The sequence below is a fragment of the Camelus dromedarius genome, chromosome 13 (assembly GCF_036321535.1).
Source record: "Camelus dromedarius isolate mCamDro1 chromosome 13, mCamDro1.pat, whole genome shotgun sequence".
In the NCBI taxonomy this organism is placed as follows: Eukaryota; Metazoa; Chordata; class Mammalia; order Artiodactyla; family Camelidae; genus Camelus; species Camelus dromedarius.
This window is the reverse complement of record NC_087448.1, coordinates 52,532,688-52,556,569: the sequence shown is the minus strand read 5'-3', so window position 1 is coordinate 52,556,569 and position 23,882 is coordinate 52,532,688. Positions and strand designations below refer to the sequence as shown.

The 23,882-nt window shown below is 34.5% G+C and overlaps 1 protein-coding gene across 7 annotated transcripts in view; it reads left to right on the top strand.

Moving 5' to 3' along the window:
* The window catches only part of TSC22D1 (TSC22 domain family member 1), a 110,043-nt gene that overhangs the window by 23,721 nt on the left and 62,440 nt on the right, over positions 1-23,882 (top strand). Inside the window, exons 2-3 of one of the 7 annotated variants that reach the window (XR_004141165.2) lie at positions 2,942-3,111; positions 4,014-5,682. The exons of 1 other annotated variant lie outside the window; for it this stretch is intronic. Coding sequence is in view for 4 of the 6 variants with exons in the window: in XM_031466016.2 (XP_031321876.1) it covers positions 2,955-3,255 (301 nt within the window). In the remaining 2 variants the exon portion in view is untranslated. Of the gene's footprint in view, positions 1-2,941; positions 5,686-23,882 lie in introns of those variants that run through there. 5 more of the 7 variants (XR_004141166.2, XM_031466017.2, XM_031466018.2 and 2 more) reach the window with 5 other exon arrangements.

Genomic DNA, 23,882 nt, shown 5'->3' with positions numbered 1-23,882 from the left:
AACAGAATTAAGTTAGGTCCTACTGTGTCATTCTTATGAGCCTCCATCAGTAGTATTCTTGCAAAAACTGTTCCTTTCCTGTTTGAATAATGATCTCAATTTGAAAACACCTTTACATTTTTCTATGTAAGTGATACGTTATCAAATCCACAGTCTTCATAAATTATTAACTCCTGAAGCAAGAGAGATACAGTTCTCCTCAATGATTCAAAATAATTTCTTTTTAGGGAAATCCGTTTGTTAATTCATTTTTGAGTATGAATATGTTGGATATACAAGTTTGGGAATACTTCAGGCAAAATAAAAAAATTATAACCTGAAAGTAATCTGACTTGGGAGAAATTTATAAGTGGATCTGTTTCTCCAGGCAACTCTCATATTTAACTTATTCTATAACGTAACCTAAGGACATGTGTTCTTTTAATCTAAGTTTGTTGCATTTTGAATTTATATATTCTATCGGGTCTGGTAAATAAATCAAGGGTTTGGAGCTCTTACTGAAGGATAAATTGTACATTTAGACTTATTAATCTGAGCAAGCTACAATTCCTTGGGAGTTGTTTTTCATTTTCAAAGTGAAATGGGCTTATAAACTTAAATTACCAGGTATTTTCTGTTCCAAAATAGAATGCCCCCATTTTGCCTATGTTTTCAACCAGATATATTGTTACTACTGATTGGTATTTAATAAATGAAGGAAAAGTTGGAAAATCATATTTATAGTTTCTGAATATATTTTTAACTGTATCTTAAAGTAGTTTCTAAATATATATTTTAACTGTGTCTCAAAGTACTTAATCAAACCAAAGTAGGTAGTCAAAGTTTTATTTAGGTCTCATTAATTTGGAAATCCTTAATAATTTTCATGGTTTATACTGAAATATCATTAGACATGAAAAAGAATGATTTGTCAAGGAAATTGATTAGGAAAGGCTAGAGGATGATTGTTTTATAATTTTAGAAGTACTTTTGTAGCACCTGTTTCCACTGTATAGGTACAATGAAAACAAACAAAATAGCTCTGATGTATTAATTTTAAGCCTTTTTCATATGTTAAAGACCCACCCCTTAAGGACTCCAGCTGCGGATTACTTTGCTAATCTATTTGGGATTTTTGGACTCTTGAAAATACTTAGATTGCGTTTCTTGAGATATTCAGTACTCAGACTCTTTTTTTGTGCTCCTTTCTTCTTGTCATCCCTCATATACCTCCTCAATGTGATTATACTGGAGAATACTGTTTTAAGCTCAAAAAATATAGTTTCTTCAAAACTGAAACACTTTAGGACTTAAAGTCTGTTGGAAATGTATAATGAAAAAATAGCTTCCACAGAGGCTCTTTGAGTACTTTTGTGGTTATTTGATACTTCTTGTTAGCTGGCAGTTTCACCCCCTTGACTTCCTTCAGATTTCTTTTTTCATTTCTTTCTTTAAATTTGGGAAGTTACAGGTTTGGTGCTTAAATTTACAGGTTTTCTTTTCTTAGTCCAAACTGTTTTCATTTCTCACTTGTACAGAATTGAACATATTCCTAAAGTACAGAAGGATTATTAGCTTATTCTTTCATCTTCAGGCTTTAAAAAAATTTTGGTCTAACTGTTGCTAGGTAATGGAATAACCATTCCTTTTCAGCTGTTGGTATATTTCCAAACTGGCTGGCAGAGCCAGGGGGAAGCGAAAGCATTAAAACACTAACTTTGGTTGGTTGCTACCTTCTTAGTGCTGAGCCTATAACCTTTGTTGGTTGGTTGATAGAGAACAAGAGAGCACAGTCCTCGTTCCACTAACAGGTAAGGAGCCCTTGTGATGACCAGTTGGTGTGAGAGAAAGATTACTTGGCAGCAATTTTTCCTTAATTTATCCCAATATATAACAAATCCCTGAAATAGGACACTGTCACTGCCTGTGTTCCATACAGCAGGAATATGCAGCACCTTTCTATTTAGAGTAAGATCTGAAATTTAGTGAGGATGTATCACTCTGTACAACAAAGTATAATTGACCTGTTTTCCCCTGTTAAAATTTATCCTGCAGTCCCTGTAACTTTAAATACATATCTGCCTATCTTATTCTCCTTTCAGCTTTTCCTTGATCAGGTGCTATGTGCTTTGAACTTCCTTCTCTTATTTACCTTATTTCTATAGTAAAGCATACTATTTTCCAGTATCTTTATCATCATCTGTTATTTGGGTATATCTTACTGCTTTAATTTCTGCATTGTAGCCATTAATGATTATTTCCTGGTCCTTCTTGACCCAAAACCAAATGATCATACATTTGAAAAAGATTTTTTAAGTCTGTATTGCCTATGTCCACTATTCTGCCCTCCCACTTTTAAATATGAGTGCTTGAAGAATAGATCTTTTTCAGTGACAGTAGTCATAGCTTGATAAAATTCAGGTTTAACTTTGTATTGCTACAATATGGGACTGTAGTCTGATTAATTCTTTAAATTATTGAAGACTTAAGAACCAAGAACAAATTCAGCTTCTTAGACAATTCCCAGAGTTCAGTAGTATTCCTGTTAATATGCTCGATTATTCTATTTCTACTTTTCAATCCGTCTTCCTCTCTTTGACAGAAGAATTAACTGGGACTCCTCCTTTGGTATATCTGAAGTCGAGTGCCTTTCCCTGTCCCATTAAGACAACTATGATCTTGTTTCTAGTCCTAATTTACCATTTTTCGATTTGGTCTTCCACTTGAAGTTGAGTGGTTTGTCACAGAATGTGTTATGGCTTAGACCAGGATAGGTCCCTTCTTAATAGTTACTGAGGAATTAGTCATTTGTGGTGACAGACTTCCACAATTCGAATTAAGAAGGCACTAAAGAAAGTGCCCAAAGGTAGCTCTTTTTTATCCTGAGGATAAGTCATTACAAGCTCAAATGACTGGAGAATGTAATTTCTTAATAAGAATTTTTTCTTAAATCTATATTCAGCTCTCTATTTCAGTGCTTCTCTCCTACCAGAGGTGCAAGGAGTGATCCTAGAACCACAGATACAGCCAAGACCACGGAGAGCTTTTGACGTCAGGGGTCCACTTTCTCCACTGAACCCTTGGAGGCAGAATATCCAGCTTCTGGAGAGAGTGGGAAAGGATAATAAACAAGTGGGTGCTTTCCATTATTTACTTGGGTTTATTTATAGATTGGAGTGTCCTTCCATTGCCCGTTTAATTCTCATGTTAAACTCCTTGGGTTCATATAAGAACCAAGTGGGGCTGCAATCTGTTTGTTTTTCTAAGACTAACTAGTGCCCATTCAGAAAAGAGACCTAAAATTTATTTAATTTTCTCTCCAGATAATTAAAGCAGTGGATGATTTGGGGGCACTCTTGATTTGGTGAATGCCTGTGTAGTCCACAGGAATTTTAAAAAGGGTGCATTTGCCCATTTTAGTCTTTACTGGTATTCATGGACTTCTGAGTGCTTTTTTAGAGTCCAGTATTTAAGAAGTTCCTTTATTTTGTCTTTGGGCAAGCTGGACATCTGAACTCTACTAATTTACACAGTCTGATGTCCAGATGTTATCCTGCCCTGTTAGTGAGAACTTTTGGGTCTTTTTCCTACCTCAAACTTTAGGACTTCATATTAAGTAGATCTCTAACAAGATGCAATGATAGTACCATTATGGTTTTACTGTCAAATCTAGGCTTCAATCTTTAATAAGGTAAATATGAATGAATTTAAGTTTCAGGATATAATATCCCTGAAAGCTGTGTTAAATATACTCACAAGTAGTTTTCCAGTCCCTAGGAATAATGTTACTTGTGTTAAAAGAGCCTTGTCCTAGATTTTCCCCATGGCATTAAGATGGTTTTCTCTTAGTTTCTTTGATGCCAAGGGTAGGATTTGATTCCAGGAAGTTCTTATCATCTACAGTGGATGGAACAGTGGGTAGAACGTGAACTTGGTGCCTTTGGCAAGTTTTCATTTTTCCTTGGTGGATTCCTTCTGTGACTCCAGGTATCTTGATAATGGGAGACCGGTTTATTTGTTCTCTAATTGCCCAGATTTCTTTCAACTGGTAAACATCATACTTCAGCAAAAGGAACTCTTCTAGCAGAGCCTTCATGGATGATATCTGTCACACATGCAGCACCTGCAGTTTGGAAGGCAGTGGTGAACGGAGCCATGCAATGTATCTAGAAGACACAAGGATGAGAGAGCCTCCTGATCTTGTCATTTATAAACTTTAAGATTTTCTCTGGTGTACTCTTGGTCTGGAAATGGAAAGGCTCAAATAACGAAATAATTTTTTCAAATTGGAATTTTACATGGTCATGAAAATATTCCTTTCTATTCAGAAGACCGAAATAGAGGAAGCATGAGAGACTTCTTTCAAAAGCAGCTCTCTGTACCTTAAAAGATTTGTGGGATTGAAAAATCACCTTAATGAAGCAGGCAAACTTTTTATTTTTTAGTAGTACAGGAGATCCAAAAAGCTTAAACTATTGTTGCCTGACATTGAAAGGAACTAGTAAATAAGCGTGAACTGCTTAATTATTCCCAGATTATTTTTAATATTAGGATGTACTATTTTAGCTTAATCTTTTTCTAGTCTTGAGCCTTATTCTTATTTGTCAAATCAAGGATTCCAGGATAGTAGAGAGATAACTTTTGAGTTCAGTCTTCTAAAAATAGTAAATACCTGCTGAACTTAAGGTATTGTTCTGCATTGCAGGCATACTGAAGGTGAATGATACTGAAACAAAGAGGTATTTATAAAGGCAATTAGTAGTATTAGAATGTGCCTCTATGTGTGAATAAGTGTTGCAAGATAGTCATCCATCCATACTGTCGATTAATTGATGAAAGTAGTGATCAAAATCTATTTATTGACTGGGCAGTCAAAAGCTATTAAAGAAGTTTTTAGAAGTTACCCTATACTGCCAGTTTGTTTTATTTGATATAAATTTAATAGAAATTCTCGAGTTAATAATATGGAAGCATCTAAATTTTTTTGGAGTCTTAAATAAGGGTTTTAAGATACCACGTTTGCTAAGTTATAACCTGGCCTTTAGTCTTTCTTGGCTATCTGTGAGACCCGTTTTCCCCTAATTAATTATAAATACATTTTTGTATGTATAGTACTTAGAAGTAAGTTTAAAAGATCAATTTGAACTAAAATTTCCCCAGAGAGCTCTGAATTCCCATAAACAATTAAAGCTTGTTTCTGTTAAATGTTACTATGATAGTTGTTACAAACACATATAAATTAAGAAATAACTACTCACTCAACATTTTAGAAAGAACTCAGGGAATGGAAAGTGAAATTTGCTTGGAAATTAAGTTAGTTGAACTCTTTGAACTACAGGGCAACCTGTTTTATGGCCTGTGAGATTATTAGCCTTCTGTTTCAGCTTTGAAGATGAAAAGTGATTTAATCTCTTAATTCCGTTAATCTCATGCTTTGATTAAATTTTAGCTCTGTTCTTTAAAGTGCAAAAGAAATGTAAGTGCATTTCTATTCACCTCATGCCACCAAAAGCTATTTAAAAGTGAAACTTTATGTATATTAATGTGAACTGATTTGTTTATTTAAACTTTTATTTTGATACATTTTCCTTTCAGATTTTTAAGTATTTCGTGTCACAATATGCAATCCTATATTTTTCACTGTTTATTTTATGAATATTAATATAAGCTGATTTTTTTCTAGAATGACTAATTGTGTAATATTTGTATTATGTGATCATTTGAAAAACTAATAAATGTTTTCTCCATGAAAAAAATGCACTTACTGATAAATGGCTTATTTTTGTTTCAGGAGTAGAAAATGAAAACTACAACAGTATTTTTAAATGTATTTTAATTTTATGTGTCTTCCTCTAAGTATTTCTGAATATATATCCTATCCTTGTGTATGTTAACCTTTTCTTGAGAAAAAAATTATTTTAAACTGTTGAATGAAAATGATTCTTCATTGGGTCACCCAGTGCCAAATGTATGAAATAGGTGATCTATTTAGTCTATTTTTGCATTTTTCTGATTAGCTTCATCTTAGCTTTGTTTCCAGAATTGGATTTTTTTAGATGCCATTTTTGTATGTCAATTTTGCAAATCATTAAAACTCTTTGAGTTAATATTGTAAATACCAGGAGCAATATGGTCAAATCTCTTAAAGTGAGATTTTGATAAACATAACACCTTAAAAAATAATATACAAAAGATAGTTCCTCTGTGCAGAAAAAAAACATTGAAAATAGTGGCCGATTGGAGAGCTTCCCAATTCATAGGTGCTGTTAATAGAAGAAGAAAATATTTCATATTTTATGTTCTGCTTGAACAAATAATTGGAGAGGGAGAAGTCTTGGCTTAAGAGTCTCTTGCTTTTAACCTTGTCAAAACAACATGGAAAAGGATAAAATTCAGTTTTAATGGTTCTTATCTTTATATCTACTTAAACTAATTAAAGCCACTGGAACAATTGACCTTTTTCTATGCAAAGACTGCTAGAAGCAAGAGGATTTCCCTTTTGATTTGAAGAAAACTCATAGAGAAGTGGACTCCTAAAATTAAAAATAAACTTTATGATGGGGGTCCTAGGCAAGAAATAAAAGTTTAGTTAATGATAACTTGTGGATAAAAATGAAATAATTTGGCTCCCTAAAGAAATGATACTCTGGAAAAATGAGAATTATAAAAGGAAATTATGATTTAGAATAGCTACTGTATTTGGGAGGTGGGAAAGCTAAATTTCTTGGCTTTATTAGTCTGGTAAGTTTGGAAAAGATGAGTAAAGATTCTGTGGGTAAAATTCTGTTTTTAGAATTAAAGCTACTAAAAGGTTTACAGACATAATGTATTTCCATGGAAGGTGGAAGGCTATATTTTACTTGAATACAAATAAATTTATCAGTCTTACCTATATGTTTATAGAGGGGTGGGGTGAAGGGTTAAATAAAAATCTTGCACCAGATATTTCAAACATAATGTAAAAATAATGGTGAAATGAGAATTTTAAATTATTTTTATTACATGGATTGTTCCCTACACCGTCAGTAGCTTCAAAATAAAAACATTACAGAATGTTGAATGTGGCTTACCTTTATATCTTCGAGGTGTAAGAACATAGGCTTATTGTTTCACCATGATTCATGGGATTAGCTATAGTATTAAATTTTGTTTTGTTCTTTAGTAAGGAAACAGGTTTTTTTATAAAATAGCTTCAGTTTAAAAAAAAAAAAGGGTAAATGTCACATAAGCAGTGTGACTGCAAAGTACTGACCTTACTGTAAAAATGTGCACAGATCTTATTTTGCTGTATTGAAACAGTTGAGCAAAATGTCACTGCCTAGATGTCCTAAGCGATTTCTTGCTTTCTTTTTATTCAGGTATTTCCCATTAAAAAAAATTCATATTTATTTAGTCCTAAAATGTGAAAGATTCATATTTCCAAAAATAAGCACATAAGTGCTCTCTAAAGTTTTTTCCCACTAAATGTACGTCTAAGGTAATTAGATTATTGCAGTAAAAACGCTAGGGAACTTTGAAGTGTGCGTCGGAGTTTTCAGGAATTATGATCAAAGGGATCTCTACTCAAGAGGTAAGGTATGGCATAGGGAGAAAAATGTTCAAAATGTGTGCAATGTAATGTGTGATGGTAAAGTAAACTATAACAGATATCCTTGGATTTTCAGACAGGTGTAGAATTAGGAAAATATTTTTTCTTAAAAATCTCTCCCAGAGAAGAGAAATAGATAAACCAAAAATTTATGACTTTGGAGTGCATTTAGAAACCTATATCCACAGACATCGTATTTTTGTACCTGGCCTGCTGTTTTCCCAGGCATCTCCTTCCCTTGCTCTCTTAATGTTTATGATCCATATTTAGTTTAGTATTTCTTAAGCCCTGAGCACTGTTAAAATACTGTACTTTGCATGGAACATTGAGTACATATTCCATGAGGTTATTGCTTGGTTTCATGTTTGCTGTGTGTATCTGTTTTTATTAAATGATACCTAGAATTTAGAAAACAGTAGCTGTACTGAGTAATTTTAACTTTGAGAAATTAATTTGCACTTTATAAACATTCACTTAGACTGTAACTTGGGAATCTGTTACGTTAAGGATTAAGAAATAATGTTGTTTGCTAGCATATGAAGTCATTCAGACAAGAAAGTTGTATTGTTATTCTCTAAGGTATATTAAGTAGGTTCAAAGAATCAAGTATTAGCATAATATTTAGTATATGCAGAAACAGGAAAATGCAGTATTGAGTACAGATGAGCTAGACAAATGATTTAGGATTTTTTTTCTAGAATTAAATTACTAGTATAATTTACTCAATAGATGGAAACATAGGATGGAAAATAATTGTGTTTTCTCTCTTTTAAAGCTCGTGGACACTGGCTTTTTAAAAAATTACTTTGCTGTCTGTTCTACTTTCGCCTTTATGTAGAGCAGATTGTAATGTTGATAGGAACTTGTGATAGCACTCCCTGCTGCGGTGAGGTAGCGGACGCCGTATTCACGGTGCTCTCGTGGTGAGAAGTTGATCCAGAATATGCTTACATGTCATTTTTTTAATTTGAAAATTACTTAAGAAATTACCTAGGTTAGCACCCAGATTTTACATACAAGATAACTGATATCCAGGAATGTCACATACATTTCTAATATCCCACTGTTGATAAACAAAAGGTTTGTTGGGTTCAAGTCTCTTGACTGCAAGCCCAGAGATCTATACCTACGTGTACTTTACTGCCTCCTTATGCTAGTCCTAGTTCTGGGCACACAGAGCAACACACAGAGCAAGTCTAATTCCCTGCAAATATGATTAGCCTTCAGGTATTTAGTTAAAGATGGCTATTATACTCCATCAATTCCAAGCACAAGTTTTTTTTTTTTTTTCCTACAAGTTAAGCACACTTCCATTTTCTTGCTCTTACTCATGTAGTATGACTTTGAAATCCTTAAGGTTTTTGTAGATCTCTGAACATGTTTCAGTTTATTGTTTTTCTTAACGTGTGACATGGAGCCAACACAGTACAGGTGTGCTCAGCCTGTGTTTGGCCCTGTAATACTCAGACCACTTTGTTTATCCTTACATGTTTATCCAGGCAGGTGCTTAGTTTTACGAGATTCTCTTGGATGAAAGTTACATAGTGATATGCAAAATATTTTATTTCTAAAAATCAGGCTAGTCTGTGTACAGACTAATGTGCACAGTCCAGTGGAAAAGAAAAAAACTGGCTCAAGGTAGTAGCTAAGACCTTGAGAAAGCAGTCAGAAAAGTACCATCTTCATTTCAATTATTAATTCTGACTCACGTGACTGTAAGCTCCATATTAAGTGACTTGTGGGGTCTAAAGTGTTACTTTTCAGGCTGTCCTTAGTCATTTAAGGGTAGCCAGGCCCATTGGAACCAACTGTTGACACTGGACTGACATTGAGAAGGAACTGAATTTATGTTTAGTAACATAATTAAAACTAGAAATGAAAGGCAGCGCTTCAGTGGCAAAGTGTGAGATGTTTCCCAAACAGCAGAAGACGTTGAGGCAGTAGCCCTGGCAGTCTGAGAACATGGCCTAAATTCTGATGCGAGCACAGTTGCCTTTTGAAATACAGTACAAATACTTCCTACAGCAACACTGTTTTGGTGTAACAGTGTTTTAAGTTACCAGTTAAGTAGCTCCCTTCCCTCCCAAATTTTAAACTGAGCTCCAGGAAGACGCAAGGTGTTTATTTAAAGGTTACATGTACCTTTTAGGGCACAAATACCTTTGAGAAACACTGGTTTGGGATAGAGTATGTTCTATCTACCTGATTTAGAACGAATCTTGAGGCAGATGAGGAAGAAGGGAAACAACCATGTACACGCCCACTCTGTGCAGCTCTTGCTGGGTGCTTCACATCTGTTTATCTAAATTAATCCAGGTGACCTGTGAGAAAGGTAATTTTTTATTTTACACAAAAAGATGCTGAAACTCAGAGATTAAAACCTGCCCAGGGGCACATGATAAGCAATGAAAATGGCATCTAAAAGATTTGTCAAAATCTAAAGAATTCTGTCATACCATTGATGGTCAAACATCTTTGCCACAAAGAGTGCATATACTCAGGAAAATTTCATATAGAACCACAGTGTTTAAAGTAGCTAAAAGGAATATTTTACTTAATATGCATTTTTAAATGGACTCTTTAAAAGAATTGTTTTAGTTTTACAGAAAAATTGACCAGAAAGTAGAGTTCCTATTCCCTCCCCATATATCTTGTTACCCTTCCCATAGTTTGCCCTATCATTGACATCTAGCATTACAATTAATGAATTCATAATACTGATACATTATTAGTTGAAGTCCATGGTTTACTGGTTTTGCCACGTACATAGTCATGTTCACAATTATAGTGTCATACGGAATAGTCTTACTGACCTACAAATGATGTTCCACCTGTATTCATCCTTCCCTCCGCTCCCCATCCCTGGCAACTACAGATCTTTTTCTGTATCTGTAGTTTTGCCTTTAGCTTTCTCAGACTGGCTTCTTTCACTTAGCAGTGTACAGTGTCTTTTTATGACTCTAGAGTACATTCATTACTGAATGATGTTCCATCATATAGATTTACCACAGTTTGTTTATCCATTCATCTTTGAAGAACATCTTGATTGCATCCAATTTTTGGCACTTGAACAAAGCTGCTATAAACATTTATGTATGGGTTTTTTGAGGACAGAAGTTTTCAACTCATTTGGAAAAATACCTAATAGTGCAATTGCTGGATCTTAAATGGTAAGCCTATGCTTAGTTTTGTAAGAAACCACCAAACTGTCTTCCAAAGTGGCTGTACAATTTTTTTGCCTTCCCACCTGCAGTGAACTAGAGTTCTGTTGCTCTACATCCTTGCCAGCCTTTGTTGTTGTTAGTGTCTTAGATTGTAGTCACTCTGATAGGTGTGTAGTGGCATCTTACTGTTTTATTTTGCAGTTCCCTAGTAATACCATTTTCCATCTGTGTATTCTCTTCAGTGAGGTGTCTGTTTAGATCTTTTCCCATTTTAAAAATTAGTTTTCTTCTTGTTGAGTTGTAAGAGTTCTTTGTATATTTTGGATACCAGTCCTTTACCAGATAAATGTTTTCCAAGTATTTTTCACTCTCTCAACAGTGTCTCTCTTGGGCAGAAGTTTTAAATTTTAATGAAGTCTGCTTCATCAGTTTTTTCTTTAATGGATGGCGCTTTTGGTGTTATATCTAAAAAGTCATTGTCAAACCAATGGTCACCAGAAAGTTTTGCAGTTTTGAGTTTTATGTTTAGGCCTATTTTGTTTTTCTTGCTTTAGGGATTTTCAACACACATAGTCATGTCATCTGCAAACAAAGACAGTGTTATGTTTTCCTTCTCAGTCTTTATACCTTTCATTTCTTTTGCTTGCTGCACTGGCTGGGACTTCCCAGTACAGTGTTGAATAGGAATGGAGAGAAGGGGACTTGCTTGTCATGATATTAGGTGGAAATCATCTAGTTTCTCACCAATAAGTATGATGTTAGCTGTAGGTTTTTCATAGATATTTATCACATTAAGGAAGTTCCCCTCGAGTTCTGGTTCATCAGAAGGGGTGTGTGTGTGTGTGGAGGGGGGTTAATCTTGAATTGATGTTGGCTTTTGTCAAATGCTTTTTCTGCATATATTGATATGATCATATGATTTTTCTTTAGCTGTTGATGTTTTTAATTGACTTTTGAATATTAAGTCAGCCTCATATATGTGGAATAAATGGAACTTGGCCATGCTGTATAATTCTTTTAATGTATTGTTGGATTTAATTTGTTAATATTTTGTCAAGGATTCTTAGATCAAGGTTAGTGAGAGATATTGGTCTGTAATTAAAAAAAAATTTTTTTGGAGGGGAGAAGTAATTAGATTTGTTGGTTTGCTTATTTATTTTATTTAATGGAGGTACTGAGGATTGAGCCTAGGACCTCGTACATGCTAAGCACGCACTCTACCACCGAGCTATACTCTCCTCCTGATCTGTAATTTTTTTTTTCTTGTAATGTCTTTGTCTGATTTTGATGTTAGACTTGCCTCATAGAATAAGTAAGGAATTGTTCTCTTTGTTTCTACTTTCTGAAAGGTATTGTAGAGAATTGGTGTCATTTTATTAAATATTTGGTAGAATTTACCAGTGAAACCATGTGGTGCTTTCTGTTGATTCAGTTCCTTTAGCAGATGTAAACCTTTTCAGTTTGTTTCTGTGTAAGTTTTGGTAGATTGTATCGTTTTAAGGAATTGGTTCATTTCATCTAAGTTATCAAATTTGTGGAGAGTTTTTCTTAATATTCCTTACTATCCTTTTACTGTCTGTGGGATCAGTAGTAATGGTTCCTCTTTCCTTTGTGATGTTGGTTGTGTTTTCTTTCATTTTATTTGTTAGCCTAGCTAGTTTATCACTTTTATTGATAAAATAACCAGATCTTGGTTTTGTTGATTTTCTTTGTTTTACTGTTTCAGTTTCATTGACCTCTAATTGTTATTTCTTTTACCTGCCTTAGGTTTATATTGCTCTTCTTTCTAAGCACTGTTTTTGCTGTATCCCAGCATTTTCATAAATTGTATTTTCATCTCCTTTTAGTCTTAAATATTTAAAAATTTCTCCTGAGACTTTTTTTTAGAAGTGTTGTTTAATGTCAAACCATTTTGGGGTTGTCCATCTATCTGTAAATATTTGGTATCTGTTACTAATTTCAGTTTAATTCCATTGTGATCTGAGAGCATACTTAGTGTGCTTTCTATTTTTTAAAATTTTGAGGTGTATTTATGGCCCTTAACCTTGGTGAATTTTCCGTGTGATCTTTAGAAGGTGTATTTTGTTGTTGTTGGATGAGGTAGTCTTTAGATGTCAGATCCACTTGATTGATGGTGCTGTTCAGTTCAATTGTCTTTACTGATTTTCTGCCTGCTGGATATGTCAGTTACTGGTAGAGTGGTGTTGAAGTCTTTAAATATAATAGTGGATTCATCAGTTTCTCATTTCAGTTCTGTCAGTTTTTGGCTCACGTATATTGATGCTCTGTTGTTAGGCAAATACATATTAAGAATAGCTGTGTCTTCATGGAGAATTGACCTCTTTATCGTTATGTAATGCCCCCTCTTTATGCCTGATAACTTTTTCTTGTTCTAAAGTCTGATGTTTCTGAAATTATTGTGGTTATTCTTGCTTGCTTTTAATTAGTGTTATCATGTTATGTCTTCCTCATCCCTTTACTTTTAATATACCTATATCTTCATATTTAATGAGGGGTTTTTAATAGATAACATAGAGTTGGGTTCTTTTTAAAGTCCATTTGATAGCCTCTGGCTTTTAATTGATACAGTTCAACCATTTGCATTTAGAGCAATATCTCTATAGTTGGGTTTATATCTGTCTTGTTTGAAATTTTTCCATTCATTGCTCTTGTCCTTTTAAAACTTACTTGCCTTACATTCTATTTCTGTCTTCTCTGATATTAAGTATAATTCCATTTCCTCTCTTCTTAGCATGTCAGTTAATACTTCTAAAACTTTTCTTAGTTGTTGGTCTAGAGTGTGCAGTATACATTTACAACTAATTCACCTTCAAATAACATTATACCACTTCATGACTGGTGCAGGTGTCTTAGAACACAGTATTCCAACTTCCTCCCTCCCATCCCTTAAACACTGCTGTCCTTTATGTCACTTTTCCATCAGCTAAGATCATCCAATATACTGTTGCTGTCATTCTGAGCGACCTGTATGTTAGCTCAATTTAGCATTTTTAGAGTAAAAGATTTTGTTTTACCTTGTATTTCTTCTCTGATGCTCTTCTAGAAGGAAATTGTGTAGATCCATAACCTATATAATTTTTCTTTTCTTATTTTTGCATTTATTTCAAGGCAGTGACAAATTCCCTCCAGTCTTGTTTGAGAAAGATTTTTTTTCCTTCTCTTTTGAAGGACAGTTTTGTTGGATACGAAATTCTGGATTAGTAGTTTTTTCTTTCTTTCACACTTTAAATATTCAACTCCACTCTCTTCTTACTCGCATTTTTTTTTTGAAGAAATGTCTGATGTAATACTTCCCCTTATTCCTCTATGGGTAAGGTTCCCCTCCCTTACTTCTTCCCTTGGCTTTGCTCAAGATTTTTTTCTTTGTCTTTGATTTGTGATATGTGAATGTGATATGCCTGAAGTGTAGATATTTTGGTATTTATCGTGCTTCATGATCTCTGAGCTTCCTGGATCTGTGGTTTGGTGTCTGTTAAAAATCCTGGAAAATTCTCAGCCATTATTTATTTAAACATTTCTTCTATTCCTTTCTCTCTTTCTTCTGGTATTCCCACTGTTCGTATGTTACATCTTTTTAAATTGTCTCAGCTTTTGGATATTCTGTTCCTTTTATTATTTTTTTCCCACTTTACAGTTTAGGAAATTTCTTTTGACATAATCTTTTCACTCACTGATTCTTAGGTCATGTCTGATCTACTTATAAAACCATGAAATGCATTTTTCGTTTTTGTTACCGTTTTTGATTTCTGATATTTCCTTTTGATTCTTTCTTAGAGTTTTCATATATCTGTGTATATCATCCATCTGTTCCTGCATGCTACCTACTTTTTTCCCTTGGTACTTTTAGCATATTAGTAAGGTGTTTGAAATTGTTGGTCTAGTAATTCAAAAGTCTCTGCCATACCTGAATCTGGTTCTGATGCTTTCTTAGTATACTCAGATTGCATATTTTGCCTTTTAGAATGCCTTGTAATTTTTTGTTAAATACTAGACATGATGTATTGGGTAAAAAGGAGCTTAGACACAGATAGGCCTCTTGTGTGAGGTTTTATGTTGATCTGGCTAGGTGTTAGTCTGTTTACTCTTTGCTGTACCTGTATGTGTCAGAGGCTAAAATTTCCTCTACTGTCTTTTTTTGGGGGGTCTACTCTGTTACCTTTGGGATTCCTTAGAAATTCCTTTATAAGTAGAATCTGAGTCCTGCCATTCTTTCAGTTGTAATTCCCTTTTCATGTGGTCAGGTGCTGGGGAGGGATGTGCTTTGTGGTCCTTTGTGGTCTTAGTCTTTTTGTGGTTTGTGCTGGAGCTTTTGCCTTCAAAAATTGTCTCCCCCACCCACACGCACATGTACACTTAGATGGAACAGGAATGTCCTGATTTGGATATTTCCTTTTCTCCATTTGGTTAGGCTTTGCTGTAATCCATGAGGTTTTGCTAAATGTATATTTCATGTATCCACCATTACGCTATCTTACAGAAAAGTTTCACTGCGTTTAAAAATCCTCTATGCTCTCTACCTTTTCACCCCTCACCATCTCAGTCCCTGGCAACCACTGATCTTTTTACTGTCTCTCTAGTTTTGCCTTTCCCAGAAGGCCATACTGTTGGAATCATACAGTATTTATTCTTTTCTGCTGGTTTCTTTCATGTAGTAATATGCAGTTAAGGTTTGTCCTTGTCTTTTTGTGGCTTGATAGCACATTTCTTTTTATTACTGTATAGATCTACCACTCATCTATTAAAGGATATCTTGGTTGCTTCCATTTTTTGGCACTTATGAATAAAGAAAGCTACTATAAACATTCATGTGCAGGTGTTTTGAAGACATTACATTTTCAACTCTTTGGAAAAATACCACGTAGTGTGACTGACTGCTGGATTTTAGACAGTAAGGCTGTGCTTAGATTTGTAAGAAACCACCAAACTGTACTCCAAAGTAGCTGCACCATTTTGCATTCCCACCAGCAGTAAATGAGAGTTCCTGTTGCTCCATAATCTTGCCAGCATTTGATGCTGTCAGTGTTTTGAATTGTAGCCACTTTGATAAATGTGTGGTGGTATCTCATTGTTTTAATATGCAATCCCCTAATGACATGATATTAAGCATCTTTTCATAAGCTTATTTTCCATTTGCAAATACACTCTTCAGTGTTTAGGTATGGCTAATGTGTTTAGATTGATAGTTTTTTTTTTTTCCCCAATGTGGATGTTTATTTGTTCTAACACCACTTTTGGAGACTGCCCTTTCACCTTTGACTTGCCTTCACTCCTTTTTCAAAGATCAGATTTACCTCCTAAATCTCTCTCAGACCTGTTCAACTTTTCACCATTTCCATCTACCAACCTCTACTCCAGGCTACCATCATCTCTTTCCTGAACTGTTGCAATAGCCCTTACTGGTCTCCTTGTTTTATCTCTTGCCTTCTGTGTTCTTCATAGAATAGGATTATCATTTTAAAGCATACATAAAATCATGTCTGTTTCCTGCTGGGTACTCTGTTGCTTTTCTTTGTAAAGACTGTAAAATCCAACTTCTTTATCATAACCTATGATCTCGCCTCCAGCTTTACCCTTACTTCTGCTTTCCAGCCAACCTTGGGTTTATTTCATTTCATTTCTAAATTGTTTATTTTCTACCTTAGGGGATTCCCAGTGACTGGAATGCCCCTTCCTTTGCCTTTAGGTCTCGACTGAAATATTTCCTTTTCACAGATGCCTTCCCTAGTCACTGTGCCTAAACACCCAGTTCTACATCTTGACCTTCATGCTCTGATATTGATTCTTTCCTAGTATTTTTGTCAATTTAAAAGCATGTATTATTAGTCTCTTTATTGACTGACTTCCTGAGACCAGGGGTCTCTTGTTTATATTATTAGCACCTGGCAGAATAGTTGTCACACAGTAGGCACTGAAATATTTCAATGAGGAAGACATAGGTAGCCTTTGAGATGCCCAGATCTAGCGAGGGAGATCCACACATAAATAGGTGAATTGCAGTGCCACCTTAATGTTGTTGGATAGCTGTTGTAGTCCTGGAAAATAAGTGATAAAAGACTAAAAAAGAAATCTTTGGGATTCTTTTTCAGTAGTGTAAACTAGTGATTACGGAGGTCAGTTTATGAAGTCTTACTGTCTAGGCTTATTTGAAGCATTATTGCCTAGCCCATAAATTAACATTTTCATTATTTGATAAGGTGGAGTCAGCGTAGCTCTCCTAGCAGTACAAGACTTAGGATCTCAGGTGTTCCAGAAATCGTCCGTCTGTAGTGACAACATGGGACCGTCTCAAGCCCACCGAGAGATCTTACAGCAATACTGACTGAGCGCTGGCTGTAGAGTCGGTGCTTGGTTTTGAACACCCAGTGCTGCTATTCACCCTGGGCAAGTCGTTTACCCTCTGTGTGCGTCAGCTCCCTCATCTGTGAAGGCCCTAATAAACATCCTTACTGCACAGGGTTGTTTTGAGGGTTAAATGGACTAATACATATAAAGCATTTTTCCGTGTGCTATGTATTGAAATAAACATAAAAGTATTTGTCATTCAACTAAAATCTTATTACATTGGAATACACTTACACTGAGTAATATGCGGCTTTGTTAACAGATGCTGCCCTTCCTGCTTTGAAGAGAAAGACTTCATTCTAGTGCCTAACATGTCTTACCTTTTCAGTACCCATCCTTTTCTCCTCTACTTGTGGTCTACATCATATCACTGCTGTTTTCTAATATGTCTTAAGATTTTCTTTATTCTTTTTCATATTTATTTCTTTGAACTAGGTCTTTCTCATAAGCATACAAATATGTTAAAGTCTCTCCAATTACAAAAAAAAAAGATAGATCTAACTGTAGACACTGTCCCACCTCTTCCTTTGTACCCAAACTTAACATTCTCTATAACATCCTCTCCATTTCTTTTGGTGCCACTCACTTCTCGGTCTCCTCCAAGCTTGTTTTCTACCTCTTAACTTCACTGAAATAATACTATTGAGGTGATCAGTGACCTTGCTACCAAACCATATGGACTTTTCATACCTTGTCATACGTGTGCTTTCAGCAGCATCAACACAATTGATGGCATTCTCCTCTTTTGACATTTTGGATTTTGTGAGTTTTCATTCTGATTTCCTCATATCTTTCTGGCTGGTTCCTAGTTTGGTTTGCACTGTCGAGGTTTTATTTTACATATTGGAGTTTCTAAGACTGGGTCCTCAATCATTAGCTCTCAGTTCTTTGCGTCTATCCATACTGTAAGGTTAATTACCTTTATGCTGGTTTATACTGACTCAAGTTCAATAATACTGGTCCAACTTTAGAGACCGAACGACCAACTTGGCGTCTCTTTTCCTTTCTTTGTGTCCAAGGGCACTTCAAACACGCTTTATGATTTTATGATCTTTACCCCCTCAAACCTGTGCTTCCTGTAACATTCTTCCTTCTAGTGAGGATCACCCCCATGCATCCATGTATGCATATCTGTGTATTCCTTACACCTCCTTCACCCCATCTGTCATCCAGTCCTGTTGATTTTCCTGTCTTGAAATATCTTAACAACCCATTTCTCTGCTGTCAGTCCCCTGGCTCAATCAATCGTTTCCTAACTTGGACTGTAACAGTTCTAACTGGTCTCCTCGTATACGTCCTTATGCTAATCACATTCATTCTCCACGGTGAGTGCAGCCCGAGTGATGTTTCTGAGGCTTCAGATTCAACGATATTACACCTTTCATTAAAACAGTCAGCTTCCTATTGCTCTTAGGCAGCATCCATGGGTAGGACAGAGACAAAAATCCTTAATATAATTTGTGAAGCCTGAAAGACCAAGTTCCTGTTGACTTCTCCACCCTCACCTTTGGCCACTTCCTATTGTTTTTCTGTCTCTCCCTCTTCCTTTTTGCCTCAGCTCAGTGGTTATTTCCTTACCCCAGGAACGCCTCTGATGTTCTTGAGTCGGTCAGATCACCACCCTGTTTGTTCTCCCGGTGCCACATGCACGCTGTTCCAATGCTCCCAGTTTTACATTCTCATGTGCCTTTTTTCTCTCTAGCTCAAAGCCCCCAAGAGACCGTGGATCTTGTTTGCTTCTACTTAACCATTTGCCAGTGCTTAACACAGTACCTGGCTTATACACTTCAGTTCTTCAAAGCTTGAAATGTCACCTTTATTTTTCTTTTACTAAAGAAAAAAAAAAAAAAGGAAAGTAACCAATGAAAGATAAGCTCACAATAAATTATTGAAAGAATTTTCTATAAAAGCTGAATTAACTTAAACTGCTAATTTTCTCCCAGCCCTCTATCTTTCCTTGATGATAAAAGAATGTTATTTAAGAAAAATACTCTAGAGTTTATTTCTAGACTCTGATACTTCATGAAAATAATTGGCACTTAATCCTGGTTCCATTATTCAAAAAAGATTAAGAAATTAGATTTGTTTCTAACTTTGGAAATGAAATGTTCACGCTAGTTTTGATTTGGCTTTAAGTGCAGGTTTGATGACTGAACTCCTGAGCGATGCTGATTTGTTATATCTCTGGTAAGGATATTTAGTGATAATTTGAGTTTAAGAACAAGAATTTTAAAATTTAGGGCAATGTGTAGTGGCTGTTTACTTGTTTGTGTAGCTCTTCATCTCATTAATTTATTGTTTCTTTCTCTCTCATATTTTTGTTTCCTGTAGGAAGATACCCATTGTCAGCACTTCTGTTTCCATTCCTAAGTTCATGAGGTTCTCTGCACCGTCCTTATAGGGGGTCCAAGAGGTTGTTTCCATAACATTTAATTTTTGTCTTGACTCAGTTTATGTTTTGTACTAGAGAAATTTAGAATGGAAAAACTCAGTTTGCCATTTAATATTGTGTTTCTCAAACCTTTAAAAATCTATTTTTTAACCCCCCCCCCTTTTTTTGTAATTTCAAGGCCTGTTTTGCTAGGTTCTGAATAATAAACACTCCTGGTAGCCTGGCATTTGGTAGCTGGAATAAACTAATCACTTCAGCCTTTTGCAATCACTTAAAATACTCATCAACTCTGAGTCATTGTTTTGAAATAAGGTACATTATAGCTTTTTTGTTTTTCTTGCTTGAATTGCCCAACATTCTTTAGAACAGCTTTGTGTTAGTTGTGAGCTTAGCATACATTCTTATTCCGAAAATTGAGTGGTGCCAAAGCACATTGCTGGACAACAAACTATTCCCATGCAATCAAATTGGTAGTAAGATGTCCTTTTGTAGAGCAAAAAGTACACCCAAGTATAGAACTGTTTTTCTTCTTGCTGAGATTCTGATAAGTTTACTTTGAAAAAAATGTATAGGTTTGAATTAATAGAGAACTAATTACTTCCAGCATCTTAAAAACTTATAAACATGTTTCTTGGCTAGAGATGGAAGTGCATTTCTCTATTTTTGGAATTAAATTTATATAGTCCTTTGAAAGCAGAGAATAATCTTCATATTTATTTGAGTCACTATTATCACATTAATTAAAATATATATAAAATAGCTTATTAAATGCTTGCTAAAATTTCTAGTTTTAATTATAAGGACTCAGTAATTTTTTCACAAATAATTTTTAACATTTAAAAAAATGTAGTCTACTATTTTTAAGTTGGTGGCAGATACTATACATATTCTAATATAAGCTTTTTCTTCATGGAAAATGTGACTTAATAATGAACTCTTGTGTTTTTCAATACTGTCTTTTAGAAGTGATGAAAAACGATCTTGTAATGGCTATCAGGTTTTTAAAAACAATCAGCTTTGATTCCACTTTTCGTATGAACCACAGCTTTGATATTTTAGTTGTACAATTCAGTGCATTAAAGACAAAAACAAACCAGTAATCACCCCCTAACAGTCACTTTCTTTGTTCTCTGAACTCTTTGTGTTGGTGGTGAATCAAGACATATTTTATGCGTGTTTTCCTATTAAATAGTCTAAATTCTGAAACCTTTGTTTAAATATATTCATCTTCCTGTAATGCAGCTTCTTAATAGGGCTGTAGCATATCGGTATTGGCAGATTTAGATTTCCTTTCTCACTTAGTTTACTAAATATATCGGGTTGCCTATAATGAAGAGGAGATGACCCTAAAGGATTTAACACCTTTTGTATATTCTTGGAAACATTTTCAATTGTTGTGACCTCCACCAGGAGTGAAGATATTTATGTGTAAATTCTGTCATGATCACTTTTTGGTGAGAAACTGGATATTATTTATTGGCTATGCTTTGGGCTTCATTTTATTTTCTATTTAAGTGTGACTTCTTGATAGGAAAAGGGGGATCAAATTTATGTAAGTTGGTTTTTTATTTTTCACCTCTGTAAATCAGAAGTTTTTGTAAAGCCCACCCCTAATATAAGGACGTGTTTTGAGTGTGCAGATGTGAGAGGTTTTTTTAGATAATTCTCAACATTTCATTGCAAATCACAGAATGGCGAGGATGTTTCTAAACTTTCATCTGTAACATGCTTCATTATTTTTTAAGATCTTGGCTAAACTCTCTGACAACAATGTGAATCCGATTCCATGGCCATTTTATTTTGACATTTATTTTTTATGGCTATCAGAGGTGGTTCATAAAGATACATAAACTCAAATGGCCATGATACTAAGATTGTAATACCATCCAGCAGTTATGCAGAGGTTTTGGTGGTACTTGGCTAGTCCCTAGTAGTCTGTCCTTGCACGTGATGGAAGGATTTTTAATTTCCATCATTTTAAGAAATGGATTAGAAACCTGATGTACTTCTTCTGGAAGATTTTGAAAACGGGTAAAAAGTTTTGTTTCTAAACTTTGGGTGTACACTTAAACGAGAGGTTTAAAGAAATTACTCCCTCAGCATTTTTAGTCCAAATCACAAAATGATATAGCTGTTTTGAAACACCCATCTTCAAAATTCCCGTAGAAATTACTCTAGAAAAGCAGCTGTTCTCTCGTAAACTGTGAGAACATTCCCTGTACATCGAAAGTACAGGTTCACCGTGTTTATTATTTTGAAGATTCTGCTTGGTGGCTTAACCTCTTGTCATCACAGAAAAGCTTAGCAAAATTTGAATGTTTTTCTTTCCATAAAAAAAAAATCCATAGCCCATCTTTTAAGTTCAACAATTCTTTTAAGTTCTTTACAATAGACAGTTAGCAAGGTGAATAAAGGAATTAGCCATTCCCTCTCATTAAAAATACCCTCATTATCTTTTTACTTTATGGTCTTTTTTTTTTTTTAATAAAATTAACCACATTGATGATATCCTGGAGCATTTAGTTCACACATCTTATTTCAACTTATTTGCTGCAATAACTTGCCTGTGACTGAATGACTCATTGATTTTCACATGAGTTGCTGTCTCTGAATTATCTGAAAATCCTTTTTCTAGTTAAAGCAGCTGCTCCATCAAAAGTTACACATACAATTTATGAAAGAAGAAATTTGCTGTTGAGATTACATCTTCTCTGGTAAAACTTTAATTCTTTATGTACACAAACATACAATATTTTATTCTGAAAACAGAATTTAACACATACCATAGACTGAGACATGTAAGAAGTGTGTCTTCTTTTTTTATCATATACCCAACCTTTGGGACTACATAGTTAGCTCTAATACTTCTTTCTTCAAACATTATGCGATCTTCCCTGTAATTCTTCTGACGGTATTTACTGATTAAGGATTGCATTTTAGTTTTTCACTGTTTTTTTTTTTTAAATCATTTACCCAATTTTTGCCATACGAGGAAAAGCAAGTATTTTCCCCATATAACTTACGCGGTAGTAATATTTATTGAGTGTTGAAAAGTGTTGAACGAACTGGATTGATCATTGCATGGCTTTAACACATCTTTAAAAAATATAGATGTTTGTCTTTATGTTCTGGATGTTTAATTTTTAGATGTCTTGCTAATAGGGATGGCTTCATATTCTCATTGATTATTATAGCACAGTGTATATTTAGGACTATGATTGTTTTTAGTAGTGAACATAAATTTATATTTCAGATGAATTCTTGATAGTTTTGCGGGGGTTCTTTTTTCGTAGATCTGATTAGTAGGTGTGTTTATCAACTGTTGTGGTTAATAGTTGGAACTACCACCAAGGAAACCTTAACTGGAACACAGCTTGAAGACTGTCTCTGACCACGGGATGCACTGAGGGTGCCAGTGTCAGTTTACATATTACATGTCAGCACAGCTCAGTGTCTTTCTTAACTTTTTAAGATGAAAAATTGTTTTAAATATATTTTCTTCCTACACCAAATAGATTGTCTTTTATACCCTGTTTTGGAGTTTACTGGTTTAAATTATGGTTTTAAAAATTGGCGTTTTCTCTCTCATAGTCCCTCAAAATGAGGATAATTTGCGTGTCCATTAAAATGAATTCCAGCCTCATTTAACAGTTCATGATTTTTTCCATAACCTTAATTCCCTCAGATGTTTTTCACTTCCGAGGTTATTGAACTCTTTCTGGATCAAACCACTGTGTAATTTTAGATACATATTAAAGCAAAGTTTGATGAAAGTAATAATACTATGTCCATGATACTTTGATAGCTAGATACTGTAATTAGGACTGTCCATGAATAAAATAAACAATCTATATTTAACTTTGCTCTTTTTTAGGGGATGAGACCATTTGTTTAATTGGAAATACTCTTTGTGAATTAACATATAATTTATTTACCTCCACTTTGAAGCAGCATGTTTATTTTCTTATGGGATTTTTAACTTCCTTTTTTTTTTTTGTCAAAACTATTTTTGAATATGCTGACATTTTCTTGAGATTGATTTAATTTGTAGACATGTAAAGAAGATAACTACATTAGGCTCAGAAATACTTTAAAACACTCAGGTTTTGAGAGATCCTGCAAGTTTAAAATAGATTTAATGTTCCTGCACATTTTCAGTTTGAATTTTAATGCTTATTTTCTGTTATTGATGTGTCTTAGAACTTATAGGGGATAATAAATTCTTCTGGGGTATTTTCTAATTTATACTTTTTATTTTCTCCAGTTTTTACTTAATATTTTAGTGAGTAGGAAAAAAATTTTTTTTTTTTGCAGTAACAGTGATGTTACCATGGTGTCAGGTTTTTTGGAGGTAATGGTTATAGATAAGTGCACACTGTGTAAGAAAAATAAGTAT